Source organism: Mustela lutreola, chromosome 9 (genome assembly GCF_030435805.1).
Source record: "Mustela lutreola isolate mMusLut2 chromosome 9, mMusLut2.pri, whole genome shotgun sequence".
Lineage (NCBI taxonomy): Eukaryota > Metazoa > Chordata > Mammalia > Carnivora > Mustelidae > Mustela > Mustela lutreola.
Genome location: NC_081298.1, coordinates 7,387,098 through 7,412,797, shown reverse-complemented (window position 1 = coordinate 7,412,797; position 25,700 = coordinate 7,387,098). Strand labels below are relative to the sequence as shown.

The following is a 25,700-nucleotide window of genomic DNA, read 5'->3' as shown; positions in this document are numbered from 1 at the left end:
CCGTGGGGGTCTGAGGGCCTGGCAGAATCACTGGTAGCTTCTGTTGCCCAAGTTGGCAGGGGCGTAACCCTCGCCGAGCAGCCTAGACTTCTGGCCACTTGCCATTTCTCTGAGCTTTGGAAGTAAAATTCAGGTGTCTTTTATCATTCAGAACAGGATTTGAGCCCATTCTCTTTTTTAAGGTTTTTTATTTTTTAAGACATACAGAGATCAACAAGTAGGCAGAGAGGCAGGCAGAGGGAGAGGGGAGAAGCAGGCTCCCCGGCGAGCAGAGAGCCCAACGTGGGGCTCGATCCCTGGACCCTGAGATCATGACCGGAGCCGAAGGCAGAGGCTTTAACCCACTGAGCCACCCAGGTGCCCCCGATTTGAGCCCATTCTTTAAGGCCTTTGTAACCACCTCAGTGTTTTGTAGAACACACGGATGGTGGTATGAGCTTTATCTCCGGAGTAATTAAGAGACCAGTCCTAAATCATGGCCCAGTGTCTTCGGCAGGTGACTTCACCACCCTTAGTGTTTGCTTCTCGCGCTCTGTAAAGGGGGGTTTTATTAATACCTACCTGGCCAGGTGGGATAAGGCAGGTGATTTCTTGACACAGTGTCTGGAACTTACCCAATACAAATCAACCTTGAGCTGTTATTGGCGTTGACTTACAGTAAGAAAGGATAACATGGCAGAGGGGTTGGGACATCACAGAGGTTTCTTACTCACTCAGTGATTCGGTCGCTGATCCCCATCACACCGCACACCTCCTGTGTGCCGGAAGCCATGCCGGGTACCAGGCGTGTGACACACGTGCGTGCGAGGAATCGTCTCACCCACACTGAAGGAGAGCTCTACTTCCAGGAGTTTGCTTTCTTTTTGTAGAGGAGGGAGGGCCGTTGTGGAGGCAGAGGGCAGGCCCCTTGACCAAAGCCCGCCTCTAGCTCTCCGGCCATTTACTCTAAAATCCTGGGGAGCGGAGGAATTGCGTTTCATTCATTTTCAAGTTTCCAGCCCCTGGCATTACCGCATGACTTAAAAGTGATGCCCAGAGCATATCAATGGGCGCAGTGACTGAAGGAACTAAAGAACCTTCAGTACAGAACTCACCGCGCGGGGTCAGGGGAGAGGAAGGACCGCCAGCAGCAAACCAAGTTACGGGGCTTAGTCTAATAGCGGGATGATTACAGTTGGAATGCGTCGCTCCATCTGGCTCTACGCGGAGGGTCTGAATGCTGTATTTCATTTAATTTTCACCGCTGTCTTAAGAGATGGGGTTGGTTTTTGAATTCTGTTTATTTTTACAGAAACACACGTATGTGACATTTAACTAACTACAGAGATAGGCTCATAGAGAGGATGGTTGCCACGACAGTATTTTCTGTCTTCGTCATTTATTTGTATGCGTCTACCATTCCCTCCTTAGCAACTCCTAAATCTTGTGCAGGAGTTTGTATTCTGCTTTCCTTGTTTTTCTCTGTACCCTTGTGATCCCATACAAAAATCCATATCTACAGACACACATGTAGATACATGTGTAATATCAGTGTTTGGAAGCCATTGTTTGTATTATAAAATTGTAATCCTATTACATATTAAAGCTACCCCCTGGGCTTTCTCATTTAACAGTAAATACCTCATGGAAATACAGTACTTAAAAGACATCTATCATAAGTCTGACTCAAGGAGTAGCCAGCTCTGACCCATGAGTCAAATCTAGCTTATGCCTGTTTTTGTAAGTAAAGTTTTATTGGAACACAGCTATGTTCATTCAGTGAGATCATGTTATGGCTGCTTTCATACTGAAGCATAGGAGTTGATTCATTGGCTTGATGAGGGCTGTCCAGCCTGCAAAGCTGCTTGCTCTCTAGCCCTTGACAGACAGGTGGCTGGCATTGGTCTCATTCATTCTTTTTAATGGATTGGTTGGTATTTCAGGGTCTTGATGTGACACTCACTTATTAGCCTATCTATGGGAATATCAGATTTTGGGGGGTCACTGATAAACAATTCTACATCATACATCTCCGTATATGTGCTCTTACTTATATATGTTAACTTCAACTGAGTTTTTTTTTTTTTTTAAAGATCTTGTTTATTTATTTGACAAACAGAGATCACAAGTAGGCAGAGAGGCAGGCAGAGGGAGAAGGGGAAAGCAGACTTCCCTCTAAGAAGAGAGCCCGACGTGGGGCTCAATCCCAGGTCCCTGAGATCATGACCTGAGCCAAAGGCAGAGGCTTTAACCCACTGAGCCACCCAGGCACCCCACTTTAACTGAGTTTCTGAATGTTACTTTATGTAACTGAATGTTGTCAACCCGGGAGCAGGATTGCTGAATTAAAGGTTGTAAATATTTTTAAATTTAAATCGGTGTTGCTGTATTGCCTTCCAAAATACTGGAGTACTTTGTATTTCATTGGAAGCACTATTAGGTCTGTTTCATAGAGGGAGAAACTGAGGCTCAGTAGCTCATAATTAGTATGTGAAGAGTCAGGAGAGGAATGTAAAGCCCAGGACGTGGATTTTTTTTTTTTTTAAGATTTTACTTATTTATTTGACAGAGATCACAAGTAGGCAGAGAGGCAGGCAGAGGGAGAGGGGAGAAGCAGGCTCCCCGCTGAGCAGAGAGCCCGACGTGGGGCTCGATCCCTGGACCCTGAGATCATGACCCGAGCCGAAGGCAGAGGCTTTAACCCACTGAACCACCCAGGCACGCCCCGCCCAGGATGTGGATTTGATCGGAACTGGCAGAGAGGATAAAATCTGGGGACTTTGCATAGTTGGAAAACAGACTTCTAGAGCCCTCGTAGATGTTTGTGGGCTGGGCACCAGGGGAAAGGGCGAGAGAGTGGGGGGGGGGTGGGACTTGGGACAGTGCTTCTGCACCTTCAGAGTGCATCAGGGTCACCTGGAAGGCTTAGTGAGCCCCAGGTCACTGGGCTCAAGCGCCAGTGTTTCACAGGTCTGTAGTGGAGAATTGGAATTTGAATGTCTAGTAAGTTCTCAAGTGATGCTGATGTTGCTGGTCCAGGCACCACACTTTGAGAACCACTGCTCTAAATTGACGCAGGGTCTGGTTCCTTGGTCCCTGGAAGAAATGGGACAAGTGCTGAAGATAGCACAGCAGGGGACTGCATACCTTGATGTCCTGTATACCTATAAAGATTCTCGGGAAGATATATGCCAATCAGAGAACACAGTCCTCTGCTGGGAACGGAATGTCATTATGCTCAGAGTTCTTTCATTGTCTAATTATTGGACACTAACCACTCTTTACATGTGTTGTATCAGTGGTCTGCATTTAAGGGTTTGGGAAAGCAGGATCATGTGATGCTCTCTCACTGAAGAACACTAGACGCTTTTAAGAAATCCTCTTAAAATCCTCCTTAAATCCTTTTCCTCCTCCCACACAAAGGGGAGGATACCTGTGCAGCAGGTGGAGGAAAGGCAGGCCCACGAGCCTCTCTGCATACCTGTGTACACTGCCGTGAGAACCAATTCCATCTTCTCATGCACCACGGGGTTGCCCCGCAATGATGACGGGACTTTTTCAACAATATTTGCATCTCTGTTCAGGAGGGATTGGTTACTGCCACTTAGCGTAGCAATTAACATTTTAAGCAGTTTGTATTGATTGAATGAATCTGCTTCATCAAGCAGAAGGAACCCCACAAAATGCAGCAAACGTAGTTATCTCAATAAATGACTCCCAGCACTGAACCATACAAGACAGATCTGCTGGTACTTTGCAGTGTGTTTGATAAACTTCAGAAATAGGGATTTGTTAGACTCGGGGAAACAGATTGCATGCTCCACAAACACATGCTTGATCTTTATGTCTTTTTTCTTTTTTTAAGTATTGTCTAAAGCCACTGTTCTCTTTTAAGGGAGACATTTGGTCTGGATTTTGTAAGAATAAGCCTAACATTTTAAGATTCAGTTCAAAACATATTTACTATTCATGAGATATTTGAAGTGCTTCTCTCGGGCTAGAGATCTGAAATTATGTTTTAGCTTCTTTGAGAACTCTTTTCTCGTCTCCTTTTAACTTCTCCTGGATTTCGTCTTCTCGTAAGTCTCATTTGAGAAGACCCAAAGGGGTAGAGGCTTGCGGGGTGGGAGGGTCTATAAAGCTGCAGTGTGGGAAGAAGAGAGATGTCTGCTCTGTCCGAGCCTGGTCTTGGAGGGGTGCTGTGCTTGCACATAACCAACAGTGCCCGATTCAGAGCTACCAGGTTCTTTAAACTGGTGAATGGATGTGGTGCCATCGAGGGAGGAAGCTGTGATTTATTTTGAGATGCATTTAGTATCAAAAAGAGACTTTTGGATTAAGAATTGGATCTGTGCATGATGTAAAATGCAAATCTGCTTATTAATACATTCATTCATTCTACAAATATGAGTATCTACCTTGTGGCAGGTCTTGTGGTAGGAAGCAGGAGGACAGCAGAGAACAAGAAACACTCCTTGTCCAAAGAATTTGCTGCATTGTTGTGGGGGATGAGACGATCAACAGTAGACATATAAATCTATCTATCAAGATTTGGCGTTTGCTCTGAAGAACATTACAGCGTAAAGCAAGAGAGAGCGATGGAGGTTTATTGCTCTGATGGGGTGATGCGCTGGCAGAGGGCTGGGGTACAGAGTGAGCCTTGAAAATTTCTGAGCGCCCATTGTTCCAGCCAGAGGGGGCCTTAAGAAATTTTCACGGCTCACCCTTAACTGCCCTCAGCTCTCTGCCAGGGTATTGAGGCCATTTTATGCTTTGCATGTTCAAGGTCAAGAAGGCTGTGATTTTGAAGCAGATAAAGTGGGGAGATGGAAGAAGTGGGGGTGTGGTCTAGAAATAACGAGAAGCCAGGCACCATATGACCTCGTAGCTGTGATAAAGACTTGGATTTTTCTTGGAGTGGGTTGGAAAGTCATTTGAGGGTTTCGAGGAAGGGGAGATAGGCTGACTTCACTTTTAAAATTTGGGAAAGACCCCAGGTAGGTGCGATAAGAGTATCAATAGGAAGAACATTCGGGAGCTCTTTCCTCCATCTTGAGATCTAGGTGAGTGCCGTGACATGGACCAAGATGGCGGGCTGGACATGGTGAAAGGTGGGGCGTTCTTGACACATTCTGAAGATTGGAAAACCAGCTTTGCTGGTGGGTAAGCAATCCTGTAGACTAGAGAGTCAACAAGGTAGCCTCAGAGGGCTTTCTCTGCTTTAAGCAGAGCAATAGGTAAAATGGAAGAGCCGTTTACCTGGAAGGGGAGGAGACTGGAGGAAGTCGACAGTGAGAAATGGTAATTCAGGAATGGACATGCTCAACGAGAGAGGCCTGCGAAGCACGTGGGCAGACATGGGATGATGCACACAGAAGTCCGAGGTTTGGGGGACAGAGGGGAGCTCCAGGTGTGCATTTGAGAACCATCATAGTGTGGATGGTTGATACCTAAACCCACCCCGGTGATGAACCCTCCCTGGGAGCATGGACAGATAAGTAATTGTGGCTCCTTATTTTTAGGGTGGTTTCAACACCTCTTTAACAGCAATTTGCCTTTTTCTTTCTAATGGCTGCAGATTAGTCTGTGGTACAGATGCCACAGTAATGTGAAGGAAGGTAAGACAGCTTTAAGAATAAAAACAAAATTATCAAGTCATCTAATTTTCTGATGTAGCATTTAAAGGTAATTTTTGAGTCACTCTAAAATCCAGTTGACATGTAAATTAACATTAAATTTTAAAATTCATTTAAAAACTGACTATGGGAATAGTTGTTGATGGAGTGGGTCCCAGCATAACAACTGTGGTTAGCAGGAAAAAAAAATGTTAAGAAGGAGATTGGGTCAGAATTTAATTCCACGATCACATCTGGCAAATAAGAAATAATTTATTTCTTATAAACGAGCAAATAAAGCAAGGCACAGACAAAGGATGGGCTACGGCACAGACATTAACATGGTCATACAGAAGATAGTAGTGTTTAGGAATGTTAAGGCCTGTATACAATATATTAAATGTAAAAAAGAGGACACGACAGCATATCCACACTCATGCAGCTTGTGTTTAATACAGTTTACGGGGGTGCCTGGGTGGCTCAGTGGGTTAAAGCCTCTGCCTTTGGCTCAGGTCATGATCTCAGAGTCCTGGGATCAAGCCCCACATCGGGCTCTCTGCTCAGCAGGGAGCCTGCTTCCGCCTCTCTCTTTACCTGCCTCTCTGCCTACTTGCGATCTCTCTCTCTCTCTTAAATAAATAAATAAAATATAAAAAAAATACACATTATGCATGCACAGTTAAAAAAAAGACTAGAAGGTAATTATTAGCATGTTAAAAGTTCTCTTTTTTTCTTTGCTTTTGTTTTTCCTAGGTGATGTGTATAGGGCTAATTTCAAATCTACCTTATATTCTTTTGTGTGTTCCCTGAATATGACAGAAATATATCACTACTAGGGAAGAAAGAACACGGTTTATTACAACTTTTAAAGAAATGGACCATAAACAAGATGTGGACCTCCCTACCACCCCCTTTTGGGTGCTGAGCAAAATGCTACCAGATGTATAGGCAGAGATGCCTTGGAGATTGTAAGCTCCCCAAGGTGGGGGAGAGGGAGACTTTGGTTTTAGGGGGACTTTTGGATTTTCTCCTTTTCCTCCAGTTATCCATGTGCCCACACCGAGTGTTCATCCTTATTCACTGAATGCCTTGAGTACTAACTGGGACCTGGTGGTTAGATATATTCTCTAAACATATTTATGTTTTTCGGGATTTAATTGGGTGGCTTTTTTGTTGTTGTTGCCTGAATATTTTTTTAAAGCTCCTGTCGTGACCCAGGAAGAGTCCAGTATCAAATATTCAGGTTTAAAAAGATGTGAATGCTCCTAATAAGACCCTTTTCAGAAACTCTTGCTAAAGACAGTATTTTGGTTGATATGGGCCTTAATGACAATATTGCTAAATGGATGGAACCCCACCATAAGCCGTGGATGTTCTTAAAATTAGCTGCGAAGTAGAAGCAATTTTTTTTTCTTTTTTACTGACGAGGTGGTAGAAGGAATAAAAGGAAGCTAAATAACTAGCCTGGAGTCCTGCAATTATTAGTGGCAGCTCCAGACTTTATCCCGATTGTTGGCCAAATTTGGGCTCTTACCACAGTGGAGAACTTTTTTTTCCCTCCATCGTGATTGGTCCTAAGGACACAGGGCAGTGATTCTCAAAGTATGGTCTCTGGACCCGTGAGATCAGAGCCATCTGGAGACTTGGTAGAAAGGCACATTCCTGGAGGATGGGACCATCCGGGTGATTCTCCTGCTTGCTGGAGTTGGAGAACTGTTGACCCATGGTCTGGAGAGCAAACGTAAGGCATGTTTTCAGATGTTCTTTTCATTGGAGAAGAAGTAGGCAGAAAATGAAGGCGTCGTTCAGGACGCCCAGGGGAGAACGTCAGTGAACCAGGAGGGTGCTGTTAGCAAGGCTGACTGGTGAGTGGAAAGAGGGAGACACGGAGATGCTGCCTTTTTTCGGAACACGGTTTTACTATTTCTCTCTGGAATTGTCCCTGTGACTCAACTTTGCCCACACTTTGTGCTTAAAATATCCACAGAAAATAAGTTGGTTTATATATACTTGAAACCGTGGATACTGTCAGAACCGCCTGAGCTCTGGAAGTCTGTCGGGTTGAGCAGACATCCCGGCTGAGAGGCGGCCCTGACTCACGGCTGAATCCCACTGGCAGACCGTGTCCTGGTTCCGTCCCTTCAGGATCCAGGTGGAGCGGACGGAGACTTCCCATCTGATTTGCAAATGCCAAGTCGCTCTTGGTAAACCCCAGGCTCTCGGTACTGTCAGGAACCTCCTGGCGCAAGTTTAAGAGCCTGAGGCGGTTGGAGTGAGTTCTAGAAGGGCTGACCCGCCATTGTTGTGGTGCGAGCCCGCGTCTGAACGGGGCCAGGCTGATGTCACACACAGACCGCATGCGGTACCCATGTGCCACCGCCGCGGCAGAAAGCCTCCTCCTGCCGTGTTGGTCAGTTTCAACAAACACAGGGCTCTGCTGTCAAGCAGCTGGAGCCCTGAGAAGGACGCTATGGTGGCGTGTTCCGGCCAAGAGTCGCCACTGCTCTGAACTCTGGGTCTCCCTTTCATCAAAGAAGTGTCTAAGCCACAAGTGTCAGCCAGACCCAAGGAAGAATGCACAAACCCAGAAAGTGGCTGGTGGTGTGGAGGACAGTTGTTGGTTTGTTTGCTTGTTTGTGTTTCTCATTGAGAAGCTGTAAATAGCATCATTAGAACTTTCTCCTCTCCCGAGAGGCTTGATATGTTTTGCCCATCATGAGGAGAGAAGGGCCTGGGCCAGCAGCATTTCCCTCACTGTGAGCCACAGGAGGTCTTTAAAAGGACCCATCAGTGCTGTTGATGATGATAGTGGTGGGCGACCACGCGAGGGCCAGGTGTCACTCGAGTTTCCATGTCAGTTCCCCTGGGATGGACTGACTGGAAGTCGCCAGCCACTAGTTTATTATACCATGAGTTTTTTAATAGTCTGTACGGCACACACTGTCTGATCTTACTTTTCTCAGGACAGCTTGCTGAGGTACCGTCCGCACACCATACAATACACCCCTTAACCTGGACAGTTTCAGGGTCTCGGTATATTCACAGAGTTGTTTCAGTCACCCCCATCAACTCCAGATATTTTCATCGCCCCCAAAAGAAACCTGTCTCCCGTAGCCGTCACCCACCCAGCCATAGGCAGCCGCTCATTTGCCTGCCCTTTCTCTCTGGATTTGCCTGTTCGGGACATTTCCTATAAGTGGACTCTGGCAACATAATGGTCTTTTGCAAATGGCTTCGTTCACCTGATATCGCCTGTTCAAGTTCATCTGTGGGGTAGCAGGTAGCAAGGCCTCATTCTTTTGTACTGCAGTCTGATGACTTTTTATATGTTTCCTTTTTTTGTCTCATGAAAAGAGAAGTTCTATGAGAAAAGGCCCCTGGAGGCTCAGACAAGACGAGGGTGTGTCCCCTATGCCACGGTTCTTGTGGCGCGCACCGTAAACTGGAACACGGTCTCTGACTCTGTGGTCGGTCTCTCTTCCCAGCAGCATAATGTTTTTGTGCCTTCGAAACCCTATCGGTTACAACCAGTGATTGGTTGAGTATTTCTGGCCACCCGGCAGCGGCAGAACTCACTTAGCCTGGGTGAGGAGGAGACCTGGGTGCATCCCTGCTGTCTAGGGAGAAGATTCGAGCATTCAAGTACAAGAAGGCATTTGTTTGACTTTCACGAAGCCCATCTTTGTCCCCCGGTGGGATCTTGAGCTAACGCTGCTAACAGAAGGAGTAAGTGCGGAGAGTTGAACTCTGCAGCTGCTGGGGCTGGGGCAGGTCGTGCGATTGCACGTCTGCACGTAGGCCTTGCTGCCGCTCATCCCTTGGGTAGCAAAGTAGGAGGAAGCAGAGTCTCGTGACCACGCCCCCCCAGCCAGTGAAAGCCACGTTAGTTTAACCTGGACTTAGAGCTTCTGCGGGAATTCAGCCTTGGGCTAATGGTGCTTCTCATTGGCTGAGCTGATGAGGATTGATTTCTAAAAACTGTCCCCTGCTGCCTGGGCGAATGTGGGATTCATTTGTTCATTCATTCATTTATTCCTCCATCCATTCTGTATTTGTGAGGCTTTTGGAGGCCCTAGTGAGGCGCTGGGGATATGGAGAGAACATATATATATACTCACCGTTTTCCAGGAGTTTGTGGTCTGCCGTGGAGAGGGGGGTGTCCAGCTGCTGTCAGCAAAACAATGAAATGATGGGATAAGAATGGGACACGAGGGGCACCTGGGCGGCTCGGTTGGTTCAGGTCAGGTCATGATCTCAGACTGCTGGGATGGAGCCCTGAGTGGGGCTCCCTGCTCCATGGGCAGTCCGCTTGTCCCTCTGCCTCGACCTTCCCCCAGGCTTGTGTGCTCTCTCTCTCTCTCTCTAATAAATAAAATCTTTAAAAATTTTTTTAAAAATGGAACTAGAGATACCTGGTAGGAGCACTGGATGTCATTAACAGAGACGAGATGTCAGGAAAATGTTGAGGGGTTCCTGATCTGACTCCTGAAGGGAAGGTAGGCGTCAGCCAGGTGAGAAGTGGGGGGCTGGGTGCACACAGACCACAAGTCGGGGGATGGGTGCACACAGACCACACACAGCCTGTCTGGTGCTCTGTGTTTGGCTCGCAGGCCCTTCTTTTACACTATGGGTTGGATTTACTCACGTGCTCGCAAATGTTTAAGAAATGGCCCTCTGAAGAAAAGCGCCTGTGGGCAAACGCAGAGTTGGGAAGTGATCTAGAGAGGCGTGCTCTTTTACATCCATCTCTGCCAAGTAGATGTGACCGACTCAGATAATCTCAGAGCTTGGACGATAGTAAAATAATAACAGGAAGCAATGAGTTTTGAGTAATACATCTGTTGTGACTTGAGTACCATGTACACAATCGTGTGTATTTTATATACACAATTTATGTAACTGTAAGTTTGCATGATTTAATTTTTATTGATGGCTGCATTTAACAACCAGCTCACAAACTCTCCGAAAATGTAATACTTGGCGTTCGCAAGCTGGTTCCAGCCCGCTCTCCCGCATCGTGGATTGGATTCAGTCTTTCACTTGGCAAGAGTGTGCGGAACAGCCACCGTTCTGAGAGCTGAGAACACACCAGTGAGCAAAACAAATACCAAAATTCCCTTCTGGTTCTAAAATTCTGGTTTTTAGTCACTGATCATTCCAATGATCCTGGGCCTCCATGTTGGCTTTGGCGTCTCCAAGCCTTGACTTCATTGACTTCACGCCAACCACCGTCCTGGCTCCCTGGGCATATCGTCCCCAGAGCTGCGAGTGCACACACATGCAGGCATCTTAAGAGTCTAACATTTAGAAGGAGCAATGAAGGACGCCTAGTCTGACGTCAGACATCCTGTAGCCTCCTGCGTGCTGGAGGTGATCTGGGAGATGGACTAAGATGTGAAGCTCCTGGAACCCCTGGAACCTGGGGGAAGCAGCTGGGGATTTGGCTGTGTGCCCGGTAACTCCTCTAGCAATTCCTCTCTGATTCCCATGTCCCCTTGTCACTCCCCCTGCTCAGATTTTAATGCCCTTTTCCTGTCGTCCCAGACCCCCCAGATGTCCTCTGCTTTGTCCTTCTTCTTCTTATTATTATTATTTTTAGATTTTATTCATTTATTTGACAGAGAGAGATCACAAGCAGGCAGAGAGGCAGGCGGGGGTGGGGGTAGTAAGCTCCCCGCCGAGCAGGTACCCGATGCGGGGCTCGATCCTAGGACCCTGAGATCACGACCTGAGCCGAAGGCAGAGGCTTAACCCACTGAGCCACCCAGGTGCCCCTGCTTCATCCTTCTTGGATTGTCTTAGACAAAAGCTCTTGGCGGTTACAGACTATGCCTCAAAATCAACAAGTATTTGGTAATAAGCTGAATAAATGTACTTTCCATTTATTGGCTCAGGTGGCCAATCTCTGGAAAAATCCAACTTAGAATGTTCATGAGCACCTGTGAAGGCTGCGCCCCACTTGGGAGCCATGGTTTTAGGAGGCGATTGGAATTTAACCTTGAACTTCAATAAATTCAAGGTGGAGAGCAAGTAGGTGCCTGCCAGTGGGTTTTGAGAGATGGAGTTCAGGTCCTGGGAACCAGGTGCCAGCTGCCACCATGCTGGGCGAACTCGGGTACTAATTTTTTGGCTTGTCAGCGCAGGAGACTGGGCTGGCTAATCCCGTAGTCTGGTGTTCCATGATTGTATTAAACTTTCCTAGTAGTCGCAGGATGCAAAAATGATGATTTGGATCATTTTTTAAAAATATATAGAGAGTTCAAGGATACCTGTGTAATGGAAAGGTGGGAACAAGCCAGGCAGATGTGGTAGACAGTTCTACTTAAAACATTCTTTCTGTGTTCACACTGAGTTCAGATGCATTTGATAAATTGGAGAATGATTCACCCTAATATCAGAGTGCATTGGTGTAAGAAAGTGCGTTGGTTCCCTTCCTGGGCAAGGGAAGCCCGGCATAGCAGGAGTAGAATTAAAACCTTCAGCGGGAGAGGGAAAAGCCCTCAGTAAACTACGGCATAGACAGAGGGTCTTCAAGCTACAGTTTAAGAAGTCAAGAAATGAGCAGAGCAGAGGGCACCTGGGTGGCTCAGTTGTTTAAGCGACTGCCTTGGGCTCAGGTCATGATCCTAGAGTCCCGGGATCGAGTCCTGCATCAGGCTCTGCGCTCAGCGGGGAGTCTGCTTCTCCCTCTCACCCTCCCCTTGTCATGCTCCTCCCCCTCATTCCCTCTCTCTCAAATAAATGAATAAAAATCTTAAAAAAAAAAAAGAGAGAGAGAGAAAGAAAAAGAAAGAAAGGAAGGAAGAAAGGAAGAAAGAGGTGAACAGTGGGACCATAGGCTCTACCCAGAGAGGGGCTTGGCCACCTTGTGGAGCTCTGGACCAAACTTTGTTCACGTGGCTATGCAGTCAGGGGTGCACACCGTTTGGGAAGAGCCTGGGCTCCGTCTGCATAGTCTGGACTTAGGAAGACAGTGTTTCTAACTAAACATGTTTCCGTGTGTGCATGTGTGTTTTAACAACCCTTGCAAACCCTCTAGCCTCCGAGCTGTCTCTCTGCGGAGCGATGCCTTTGGTTAGAGAGCAGCAAACATCTTGAGGGGTCGTCCCATAAACTGATTTTCCCAAAAGAATTGCAGATGGGAAGGTCCGTGCCTCGTTACAGCAGAGAGAGCTGTACTTCAGATTTTATGGTTTGGGGACATCTTTACTTCTCATTTATTCATGTGAAATTACTATGATTTTTATAAACAGAACAAGATAGCCAACTATGTACAAGCATGGAAGGTTAAAAAGGAAAAAGGAGGAAGAGTCAGCCTATCTTTCTGTGTACTCGAGATGACCTAATTTTAAAGTCTCTGAACACGTTGCTTTCTCCTCCACCGGCAGCGCCAATGAGTGTCCATTCAGGTCCCCCACCCTGGAGGCTGAGAGTAAGGCTCGGGGTGCCTTGCAGCAAGAAAGAATGACCTAGGGGGCGCCTGGGTGGCTCAGTGGGTTGGGCCTCTGCCTTCGGCTCGGGTCGTGATCTCGGGGTCCTGGGATCGAGCCCTGCATCAGGCTCTCTGCTCAGCAGGGAGCCTGCTTCCCCCTCTCTCTGCCTGCCTCTCTGCCTACTTGTGACCTCTCTCTCTGTGTGTCAAATAAATACAGATCTTTATTGAAAAAAAAAAAAAAAAAAAGAATGACGTGGAAACTTCCCTGACAGATATCTCACTGGACAACCTCTCACCCTTGAAGAATTGCATTGCTAAATAAGATTTTCTTTCATTATTTTTCTCTGGAGACAATTAAAATGCCCCCTTTTTTCCATAAACTATGGTAATCTTCCAAAGAGTTGAGGAAGAAAGAGCCAGGCTGTGTCATGTTCTCCATGAAACATGATGTTGGTGTCATTGCATTCTTGTTCCTAAATAAGCTTTCTAAAAATACAGTCAAATCACGCTGGTCTGCGGAAATATATTCATGGTACTGTAGTGAATAATTTGACGGGATGGCTATTTCCCGAATGTTTTCTTTAGGTTAGATTTTTTTATTATGTTAAATAGAATCGGTTTTTATGAAGAAAATCCAATAACCAGTACCTTGGAAATCCAGTTCTTTTTATTTATTTGTTTGTTTATTTCTGTGTTTCGTGTAAAGGAGGTTTAATGTCACCAGAAGTCACTGGTAAATAGGTTTCGGCTTCTTTGTTTTCATTTTTTGTTCTGAAGCTTTGAGACATTCACGTGCACAGAAATAGAGAAAGAACCACAGAACTTTTCTGTTAGCTTTGTTCTCGGCTCTTTGCCCTTTTGATTTGATAAGACATGTTTAGGGAGAAAAATGTCCCCATGAAACCTAGTGCTATCTGATTCTTCCGGGGAACACTTTTTGGTAATTGTCCTATTGAGATAGGACCGAGAATTCAATCCATTGTATGTAAACGCAACCATGTAAATTAAATGATCTTTGGAATACTTGGTGTTCTAATCTTTGTTCCACGTTCAATCTCATCACCTAGAATGAGTTTTGGTCACTAGGGGGTATGAAGCCTCCTATTATTTTGGCTACACTGAATGAATGGATGGATATTAGGCCTGGATCTACCATATAGATGAGGTGTGGAGAATAGAGAGTTTTCTTTTAAAAAATATTTAAATGAGGGGCTCCTGGATGACTCAGGGGGTGAAGCCTCTGCCTTCAGCTCAGGTCATGGTCTCAGGGTCCTGGGATCCAGTCCCACATCAGGCTCTCTGCTCAGCGGGAAGCCTGCTTCCCCCTCTCTCTGCCTGCCTCTCTGCCTACTTGGGATCTCTGTCAAATAAATAAAATTTTTTAAAAAATAAAAAGTAAAACATATTTTTTAAAAGATTTTATTTATTATTTGACAGATACAGATCCCAAGTAGGCAGAGAGAGAGGAGGAAGCAGGCTCCCCGCTAACCGGAGAGCCTGATGCGGGGCTCGATCCCAGAACCCTGGAATCATGGCCCGAGCCGAAGGTAGAGGTTTTAACCCACTGAGCCACACAGGCGCCCCAAAAGTAAAAAATATTTAAATGGGCCTTGTAATTCATAATAATAATTACATATCCTTCATTTTTTCCTGTATCTAGTTTGTGCTAGATAGGTGCTGAGCAGGTACTGAACTCTAATACAGCCCAAGTGGGCAGGCATTTATTGTCACTGCTTCTCATATGAGCAATTAAAGTGGCATTCCACTAGATACAATGGTCTGCAACTCACTGTTTCCCTAATAATACAATACATACATGTTTCATTTTTCACTGATGTGAATCTACCTTCCTCCGATTTTCCATGGCCAAGTATGTCCTAGGGTCTCAGTGCAATTAACCTGGTCTCGGGGCAGAGACCCAAGCTGCCTCCAGTTCTAGAGCCTTGCAGACTATGTCTCACTGCATAAGCTTCTGCAGATCTGTATAATTCTGGGCACATTTTTAAGACTGAGGTGGGTTATTTGATATTCAGACAACTTCGAGAAATCGAACATTGCAGATAGTCACTTCTGTTAACGCGTAATAAAACTGAACTATGATGGCATTCTGAGCGGGCGGAGATGAGACACTTGGCTCTTCCTGCTGTACTGTCCCCACGTACCTATCCTTCTGCTCAACTCCCGCCCATTCTCGGAGGCCATCTTCTCTCTGAAACTTCCCTTGTAGGGTCAGTTCCGCCAATGTGTCAGACAGGCCACTGACGACTCCCCAGGACCTGGAGACAACAGCCCCAGCGTCCCCTTTCCTCCCTGAATATCTGGACCCAGGATCAGGCGCTTGGAAGAGCAGACAGTGCTTTGTTCTGATCCTAGTGACAGAATACCCAATTCAAATCCGCTTGAACTGAAAAGAAATAATTGGCTCATAATTGAGAAGTCCGGGGCTAGTTTCCAGGTTTAGGTGGGATCCAAGGTCGCCCCCTTTTCTTGGCTGTCTTCCTCTGAGTCAGTGCATTGGCTGGAATGCTCTCCCTTTGTTGTTCCAAGGCAGGGTCCGGCCCGTCTCCTGTCCCCAGCAACCCCACAAGGAAGCCCGTTCATTCAACGCAGTGTGCGTTTGCTGTGCACCTGCCACGCGCCAGGAAATGTTCTCGACCTGGGGGAGAGAGTGCAATGGAGCGAACAGACAGAAACCCTTGGCTTACTTCTGTGGGTTCTTTCTTCCACAAAAGTTCCAAGGATTGTGTCTAGTGGCCTGATTTAGGTCACCAAACCATGCCTAGAATCAGTAGTGAGGTCAGCCTCCTGTAACTCGATTGACGGAGCTGAACTGGCGGGAGGGAGGTTCTTTGGAGGAAAGTGGACAAGGTGTTGCCAGCCGGGGGAGGAATGGGTGCCGCCGAGTGAGCAAAAGCCAGTAGCTGAGCCCCCCGGGGGCAGATGCCCGCTGATGGGCCCCCAGCTGCTCCGAGGTTCTGACTCCCAGCGCTCCGGTTCTCTGCCGAGCCTTTTCCAGCCCCCGGGGTCACTGACATGTTCCTTTCTCCCCCTCGATGCAGCTCCAGATGAAGATGAGCGAGCGGGCCGCCTCCCTGAGCACCATGGTGCCCTTGCCCCGCAGCGCCTACTGGCAGCACATCACGCGGCAGCGCAGCGCGGGGCAGCTCTGCCGCCTGCAAGGTAAGCGGGCGGGGCGGGGCGGAGAGGCCACACTCGGGGGCACGTCCTCCTTCCGTCACCGTGACCTGGGAAAACTGTTCACAGTGCAGATCCCGGGGCCTCCTCTCCATAGAGTTTCTCGATCTTAGGAAGTGGCCGAACAAACTACCTTGAGCAGACACCCGCGGAGGGTGTGGGCAGGAGGGGCAGGGGTCCGCCCTGCGAGAAACCAGGCTAGTGCCCTTGGCACCAATGGCATCAGCATCTTTGGGGAACATGCTAGAAGGCAAATGCACAGGCCCCTTCCAGGATCCTGAAAGTTCCAGGTTCAGGAGCTGTGGGATGGGGGCCCAGCCATCTGTGTGTTCATCAAGCCCTCCAGGGGATTCTCGGGAACGCCCACGCTTAGGAACCTGTGCTGTTGGAAAGGGAATCACCGGGCGGGGTCCCGGGTTCTGGTTCTGCGGGCACTCTAAGCAAACCCTAGGAGGCCTGCTTTCCAGAAAAGTGGGCTCAGAAACGGGATGCAGAAGAGCCCATGGTGGGGACAGCAGGAATACTGAGAAAAAAAATTTAAACATTTTCTTATCTTTTGAAGGGCAGCTTTTATGGTTTCTAGTATGTACGAATAGCTCGTCCATGTGTAACTTATAAAAAAAAATAAATAGGCCTCTGTGGGGGACCCCTGCTGGAGAACTTTGCAAGATGCCAGGACTTAGAAGGGTGTGCGGAGGATGGCACCTAGTTCGTGTGCAGAAATCTGCCGAATGAATGAGTCTGAGAGCAAGTGAAGGGCCACAGGATACAGAGGCCTCCGCCATCAAGAGCTCTGCCTGTTCCCTGGTCACTCAGCCTTTTCAACCCTACCTGATGGCCATTTCTCCCCCAGAGAGCTTTTCCCGTTCTTTCTTTCCCACTGTCCTGGGTCACTCTTTGTCATCTCCGGGTCTTACCTTCTGACTGCAAGGTAACCCTGCCAGACTCCCTTACAGCTGGCCCGGGATCTTGACTACGTGTGGTCCCAAGACGAGAGTGCTGGCCACCCTCTGTAGAGTCCTTCTTCCAGGGCTCACGTTGTCTTGTTTGGTGTGGCCAGTGGCCTCCTCTTCCAGGAAGCAGTGAAGCCAAGGAGAATGGGCCTTTCGTCCTCCGGATTTCATCCCCCAGTGCCTTGATGCCCTGGCCATGCCCTGAGTCTTTGTTGAGTGGATGTGCACTGAGGGTCCTCACAGTCTAGTCTTTGTGACTCTAAGCTCTGCCCCTTAGCAGGGAGGGGAGCACAGGGTGGGTGATCACTCGTTCCCCAGCATGTTCAGAAAGTTTTGCAATATTTGAATTACATTATCGGCATTTTTATCATAGGTGTACCTCCTATGCTATAATTCAATTTTATGCAGTCTCCTCTCCTTAAATAGATTCATTTTTGTAAAGAAATTTGTATGCCACTGCCTTTATACTCTTAGAGCACCTGGCTATGTTTTCTAATATACAATAAGATAAATAGTAATTATCGAAAGTTTAAAGGAAGTTTAAAGAATAACATGAATTCACACAAAGCTGTTGAACTGCTTTGTAACTTGACTTTCTACACTTTCCGACATGATCTTTACAAAGAAAGTGGGTCTTTCTAGATTGTGCGTGTCAGGCTTGCAAAACGAAATTGAGAACCGAAGTGATGTAGGCTTCCTAGGGAGGAAATTGATAAGTGACCTTAATTCCTGACATACTGAGTGGTAATTTGCGAAGTCGGTTTGCATCAAAGGTGATGCATGGTGGGATTTCCCTAGAACAGCGTGTTTGCAAAAAAGCACCAAAGAGTGGGGTAACCTGAACACCCAGGATATGCAGCAGTTTTAGAATTTATTAGTGAATATCCCAGAGCTTAAGAATCCTTAGGAGGTAGAAGACGCCATGTAAACGGCGTACTCACCTTCCTCTCCCTAACTAATCTAATAACTATCCTTCACCAAAATGAGGAGACGTTTATCAGAAATGATGAAGCCTAAGGGTCTTATCAGGACCCCAGTGTGTACTAATACTCTACAAACTCTTTCGGGGTTTCAAAAAACATCTGTTTAGGTTTAAAGAGGATGTCGTGGATACTGTTAGACTGTATGTTCCCAGGGTATGTATGACTCTTCTGACATCCATCCTGTGGTTACTGGAAAGGAAACAGCTCTATTTCCAGCATACAGATATTTTTTTTTCCAAGAAAAACAACAAAATTTGCAAATTTACCTGCACGCATTAAAGCCCATATTACGTGTGGAAGGACCTGCACAGCTCACAAGTCCAGGATGGTCGTCAAAGACTAGCAACCCGCTGATCCCAAAGTAATAGTAGGAATAACTGTGTCTCTGAAAGTAGAATAGAGCTGTACACGGCATCACAGTAAAGAAAGAAATTTGCATCCTTGGAGAAGTTCCCATTATTTCTTTTTATCGAAACTAGCATGTCACCCATCAAACAACTCATCAAAATTAAACGTGGGTTTATTCCCTTTACTGTTTTTATTTTGAATTATCCCTACAGCTCATCACTCAAAAGTAATGAGATTACCGTAAAATCAGGTCGAGTTTCTTGGTATAGATTTTTCAAGCGATCCCAGTCATAGTAGTCCCAGAAAAGTAATCTGAGGATAGTGATTTCCTAGGTTCTAGTGAGATTAATGGCCATCATCATGAGAATGAATACCACAGATTTTCCGCAGAGCTCTTGGACTCTCAAGCTTTGTATTGATAATCTATAGTCATAATCTATAGGGTTTTGAAGAGGATTGTGTCCTAGGTTTTGAAGATGATGGCTAAAGCTTCCCTTGGTTGCTCTTTGTCAAATATTAAGATCCTCCCTGAACATGAATTTGCGTTTGAGTTCTTACGAGAGTTTCCCTGTTCGGCATACTGATAATACTTGGGGAACACCCAAATATCTTAGAATATCTGTGTGCCTGAAAATGGCATGATAATGGCTTCAGAATTATTATTAGGATTTTCTTTCTGTTTGGGGACCAGTCATTCCATCCGATTATTTGCTTCTGCATGAATTTCATTACCTGTGTCAGTGCATGTGTTTTCGTTTGGTATTTAATTTGTACCAGTGTTTACGGAGAGATTTCTTCATGGCAGGTTCTGCCTAGATCTGTCTGCATTTGTGTTATCTTGTGGATCACTTTTGAGTCACCAGTATTCATTGAGATATAGGGCCACTCTGTGGTCTGTGTCGTGTGGGACTCAATTTACCAGTAATTTGTTACCTTAAGGGGAAAAAAAAAAAAAGTTCTCAGACTACCTAAAATCTTCTTATCAGAGGTGGTCGGTTCCATGACAAATAGGATAAGTTCATCTGCCGATGTGTCTGTCCCATCTCCCCCCCCGTTCCTTCCCCCACTCCATGAATAAAGCTGAAACTGCAAGAGAATGAGTGACATCATGGCCTGTGTGTGCTATACACTGAGGTTACGCTGCACGTGATACCTTGTTTTGATGATGTTTTTGAGTTGTGGCTCCTCTGGCCAGCTTGTTACACCTGGGGCTATTTCAGGAGGACTTTTCTAGATGACAGGTCTGGAAGCTAACCTTGGAAAGCCCATAGACCCTCACAGAGGCACTAGTTCATCTGGTTAGAGAACAGGGCATTTCCTCTCCAAATTTAGTCCTACAGAGCCACCTGCTGGTTGGTTTTGGAATTATAATTATTATTATGATTATTATTTTAAAGATTTTATTTATTTATTTGACAGAGATCACAAGTAGGCAGAGAGACAGACAAAGAGAGAGGGGGAAGCAGGCTCCCCGCCGAGCAGAGAGCCTGATGCGGGACTCGATCCCAGGACCCTGAGATCATGACCTGAGCTGAAGGCAGAGGCTTAACCCACTGAGCCACCGAGGCGCCCCGGTTTGGGATTTATTATTTCTGGTGGTGGTGGGAAGAAGTGCTGGCTTTGACACACAGCCTGGTATATGAAGACATATTTAGTCCACCATCACTGCCTCTCCTGCCCCATTTCCAGTTTTCATATCAAAATGCTTCTAGGGTTGAGCACCTACAAAATCAACATGTGAAAAGGGTTTATCGTGAATCCCAGAAGAGACTCAGGAAGGAGAAGCATTTATCAAGTTGGACACTGTATTCACAGGATTCTTTCAGGAGTGCATCGCACAAAATAACCCCAGAGCGGTGGGTTCCCAAGTGTGTTCCATGGAGTACTAATTCCAGTAGATATGGCCCTTTCCCCAAAAAGTAGTGTGGTCCATTGATTTTGGGGGAAATGCTCCAAGTTAAGTTAAATTCTCCTTTTGGAGATTGAGAATGCCAGTCACTGTTTTCAAGGTTTCGAGATGTCCTGCCGTAAAGAATTTGTTTTATCTTGTTTAAACTAGAGCTCTGCAAATTTATTTGCATATGAAACCTTTTTCTCTCCTTGTTTTAATCTAAGTAAACATGGACACACCACTAGAAAAGTATTAGATTTGTGCCTTACAAGGCACACAAGACATACTGAATGAGTATCTTTTCTGAAGATAGCCTTTCTTAAAGACCTGCTGAGGGGAGGAAGGAGCCAGCAGGTGTATCCAGCCTCACTGGGGGCCCTTCTTAAACTCTGTCACTTCCTTCTCAAAGTTATCCTCTTAGGAATCTTTCTCTTACTCCAAAGGTTCTCCATTGCTTAATATTTCCAGAATCCTTCTATTGGAATTGCCTTGGAAGACAGTGTCCCTTGTTTAAAAACAAGAAGCAAATAGGCATCATTTATCAGATTTGACTTCAGATAATTTTAAGAAATCAAAGATTGGCATCATAGGTTTGTGGCACCATCTCCCCGGCATTCCTCGTGTTGCCGTATCTGGTTCTTCTGGCAACACTTTGAGTCAGAAAGAGCAGGACTGTGTTCTCCGTCTCCATGAAGGCAGAACCTGAAACATTTGGAGGTCAAGTTCTTGCTCAAGATCACAGAGCTAGTGGGTGAGGGACTGGTGTTAAAACTCCTTTCTTTCTTTAGCATATATTCTTAGCTATGAGAAGAAGTTCCACCACCATGGCTGTTTCAAAGGCACGAGTCATAGAAGGAAAACAACCCCTCCAGAGGACTGGTTCCTGCTCAGGCAATTTGCATATTCATTTTAACGATGGTAGATTCCCAGAAGCGAGTGGCTACTTCAGAGACATCCACGCTGGCTTTTCAATATTAATTCTAACGCGGTCACATACGTCATGTGTGCATCGGTGGAGAGAGAAGAGGTTAAGATGTGAGCAAACGTGAAAGAGTAACAGATAAATGGAAGTCTCAAACCCTCCCGTCTGTCAGGGTCAGGGGGGATGTGCAAACAGAGAACCAGGGTGCGGCTGGGTGTGGCGGGTGCCTGGTGAATCCCAGGGGCCCTGGGGCGGGAAACAGAACAAGGGAACAGGGAGACCCGCACCTTTATGGAAGTTTGGAGTTATTTAATGATTGACCATCAGTTCTAAACATTTTATGACCTGTGCAGGCCAGAGAAGAGGTCTGGGCCCAGATGGGGTCTACAGGCTGGTCCCAGCTCATGACCCTTAGTGAGCTGCAAAAATGTGGGACCGGTCATTCAATCCATTTCCTGGCTTTAAGCTAACAATAGCACTGACGCCAAGCCAGAAACAGTCCCTTGGCCAGCGTGATGATCGAGGTTGCCGGTGCTTCCCTTCTGATGTGACCCCAAGTGATTACGATCATTCCCTTTTCTCACAAACTTTTACAATCTAAGAGGCAACGGATGAAGGTTCAGAAAGGGCTTTGTTCTTGACCGGAGACTTGGGTTTTGCATCAATAATGTTTGTACACAGTGTACTTCGCATGGGAATTTTTATCCACCTGTAATAAAGGTGTATGGGATATTTACCTGCAGTCCCCCAATTCATTAAGTCATCCCTGCAGCCAACACGGGGCTCGAACCCATGAGCCCGAGATCAAGAGTCAGATGTTCTACCGACTGAGCCCGCCAGGCGCCCCTTGTAGTGTTCAGATTCATTAATACAATTTCTCAGTGTTACAGCATGTGTGTGCGCATGTGTAGTGGAAACAGGCGAGGATCTGTGTTCAGACTGGTGAGGAGGTTGGAAGAAATGATTTCTTGTGATTCCGGACATCTTACTATTCACGCTTCTCTACTAATAATCTCTGCTCTTGCGCACCAGTGACTGTCTGACGAGGTCTAGGATTTCCCAGTGGTTCCGTGTTGAGGCTTGCAAATATCCAAATCCATGATTTCTTATGTCAGAAAGGGTCTTGACAGGTCTCACGGAGCTCAGGGCTGTTTGTGAGAAGGTAATGGAGGTTAAACTAAGCCATATGCCCCCATGAAGCTTTTTGCTTGGTTCCCGGTTTAAAAACATCAGTGTCTTGAACTTGTTCCCGTGGCACAGCCCTATCTGTGCAGTACGCGGGTTTGACCCACACGTGTGGTTACCACACATGCTGCCCTCAGGGTCCCTGGCTGGCTCAGTCGGGGAAGCGTCTGCCTTCGGTTCAGGTCATGATCCCAGGGCTCCTGGGCCGAGTCCCGAGTCCCGGGTTAGGGTTGGGTTGCTCTCCCTGCTCTGTGGGAAGCCTGCTTCCCCCTCCCCTTCTGGCTGCTGCTGCCCCCTCCTTGGGCTCGCTCTCTGTGTCAGATCAATCAACCAATCAATCAACACATACATACATACCTAACTTACTTACTTACTTAAAAAAAAGAAATCTTTTTTTAAAAAGAAAGAAAAAAAAAGTGCTGTGTTCAGTTGCGCTGGTTTTGCTCTGCCCCCTTCTGAGAATTCCCAGAGCCGCCAGCGCGGATTCCCGGGCTTGTGGCAACCCCCGGCCAGCAGGTGGCAGTCAAACCCCTCGTATAAAATCCAGCGCCCCGTCCACGGGGATGGACCCCCAGGGCCTGGGGGCCCAGTGCAGTCCACTGTGTTCATGAACCAAGTTTCGCTGGAGCGTCCATGCCCCTTCGTCCTGCATCCCCTGTGGTTGCTCTCAGGGGGCGGGCAGTGGACTTGAGTTGCAGTGAGACTGAATGATCTGCAAAATTTAAAATATCTAGTATCTGGCCCTTTATAAATAAAGAATGCCTGGCCCCTGCCTTAGCTCCCGGAGGCTGCTAACACCGGCCCTCCTGTTCCCTTCCCCATGTCTTCAATTGTCTTGGCTTGGAGCCTAAGCCAGAAATAATAATGCCTGTGTGGGCTCTAGGGAGTCCTTGCAACAAAATTTCCTAAGTATGAATAGAATGTTGCCTTCTTTCTAGTCGGGTTTCCAGAGAGTCGGCCAGACAAAAGTTGTCACAGTCCCATGATTCCTTCTCCTTCCCCTTCCATATCCTGCACATGGGAGCTGATGAAGAGAAAAAATTAAGGAGGAAAGTAGCAGCCAGTGGACAGATCGTGGTTCAGCGCAAAGACCCCGTCCGTGCAAATGACATGTCAATCGCGTTGTGTCTCCTGACTCTTCCCAGCATCTCACTGTGGTCCTGTGTTGCATGTTACTTATGTCTGTGCTGTAGAAGCCTGTTGCTAGCTAATCTGACGGCGTGCTTTCTTGAAAGATAACTGCCGGTTTTAAATTCTTTTTGGAAAAGATGTCTCCAGCCCTCTGAAGCTTCATCGGACAGAGACTTTCCCTGCCTACCGATCCGAGCACTGACGGATGCTGCGGAGCACGGAGAATCGTTGTGTGACACACCCGTGATGTGTTGGCCGCTGCGGATCCGCCGGGAGGCCACAGGATGACGGCGAGGGAAGAGGCTGGGAGTCCTGGCGAATCGGGTGGTCCTTGGGAAACTGCAATGCAAGATTTGTCTTTTTCTTTAAAAAAAAAAAAAAAAATCTTAGCGTGATTGAAACATGCTCTGTAGATACCGACTTTTGTTCCCTCTTTTACAGCTGGACAGAAAGGAGTCAATGCCACAGAATGATTTTCTATTGTAGATACCGTGTCCCCTGCACTTCTCTGAATCTGTCCTTTTGTGGATTCTTGTGATTTTTCCTTCTGAGTGTTTCAATTGTATGACAGTCGGTACTGATAATAAAATGGATCTTCATTATTTGTTATCCATTGATACCGTATTCCTCCGTTGTTAATATTATGGTTCTGATTAACTACTAGAAATTATTTTTTATGATGTTACCAATTAGTTAAATCAGTGCTTTGACTGACTCTTACTTATTAGGTTAAGACATAACCTCCAAGGACCCTTTAGTCTTCTTTCCAGGGTTACAGTTTTGCTCTCACACCATCTTCCTCCTAACCCCTTCCTTCCTTTTTTAAAAGCCTTTGTTTTGTTTGGAGTCCCTCCATAAAACTCTTTCAAATAAATGAACATTCTTACCCCCATGTTCTCCGGATTCTGGTGCTCTGGTTTTCTCTTCTATCTTCGGTGTTTCTAAGGGCATGCGGATATCTTCCTTGCGAGCCGGGAGCCCGTCTGGCATTGCCCTGGATGTCCGTGTGACTGTTTTCGCATCTGCCTGCTTCCTCATTCAGCTGATCTGTTCTGAGCATCTTTTTTCATTCCAGACACATTGCTAGATAGAATCCGGGATAGAGCGATGAGGAGACGCAAGTCCTGTTACATCAGGTGCAGAGGAGTATGACAGGGAAATAAAGTTGCAATTATAATATAGAGTGACATCAGCTAAATGGGTCTCCAGTGGCCATGGGCCTCTGAAGAGGCAGTCGGTTTGTGCCCCGGGCTTTCCCACTAGGAACTGCCAGATGGGAATTCAATCTTGGGAGGTCCCGAGGCTAGAATGGCTGTGGTTTTGTAGGAAGCAGGGATGGTGTGTGTCTCGGTCACTACCCTATTGTCTGTGGTGTTCCCTGATACAATATAGGGCATCGGGTTAAATTTGATACATAAATGACGAAGTGCTTTAGTGTAAGTGTATCCCAGATATTGCATGGGATAGAAATACACTAAAAAATTGTTCACCGTATATCTCAGATTGAAATTTGATGGGATGGTTTGTATTTTTCTTTGCTAAAGCTGGCAGTCCTATTTCCCAGGCTCTAGACCTGTGCTTGAAAATTACGCGATAATTGAATGGAGAGATGAATCAACTCTTATCCTGGGGATAGAATTCTTCCCATAAGGGGAGGCAAGTTAATATTGATTGTGTACTTTCTCAGTGCCAGACACTGAGCTAAGTCCTCTAAAATTATCATTTTCCCCAGAAAAATCTATCCTGTAATTTTTAGAGAAAAAGTGAATTTTACTCAGCACCACGCAGGGGCCATAAAAAGGTTCATTTTCATTTGTGCTCCTTCTCAAACGTGTGGAATATCTCAAGATGAGACCCCAATGGACCTGCTAAAAATCCAAGTCTGTCTAGTGAAAATCCCGGTTGGATCCGAGGTAGTTGGGGTTTATCTCGGAGGTGGACAAAAATCCGGGGGAGGAAGGGTTAAATTCAGCTAAGCATTAGCAGATTAGGGACACTTAAATGACACAGTGAATGCCTTTATGTTCTCTGGCTTCTGGGTAGCTACCTTCCACATTATGTTA

The 25,700-nt window shown here is 46.4% G+C and overlaps 1 protein-coding gene across 3 annotated transcripts in view; it reads left to right on the top strand.

Annotated features, from left to right (window-relative positions):
• The window catches only part of DOK5 (docking protein 5), a 353,468-nt gene extending 329,207 nt beyond the window's left edge, over positions 1-24,261 (top strand). For all 3 annotated transcript variants that reach the window (XM_059133197.1, XM_059133200.1, XM_059133199.1), the window contains 2 exons: positions 16,089-16,209; positions 23,775-24,261. In XM_059133197.1, coding sequence (XP_058989180.1) covers positions 16,089-16,209; positions 23,775-23,839 — 186 coding nt within the window. In that variant the 3' untranslated portion in view covers positions 23,840-24,261. The remainder of the gene's footprint in view (positions 1-16,088; positions 16,210-23,774) is intronic.
• Positions 24,262-25,700: the final 1,439 nt, after the last annotated feature.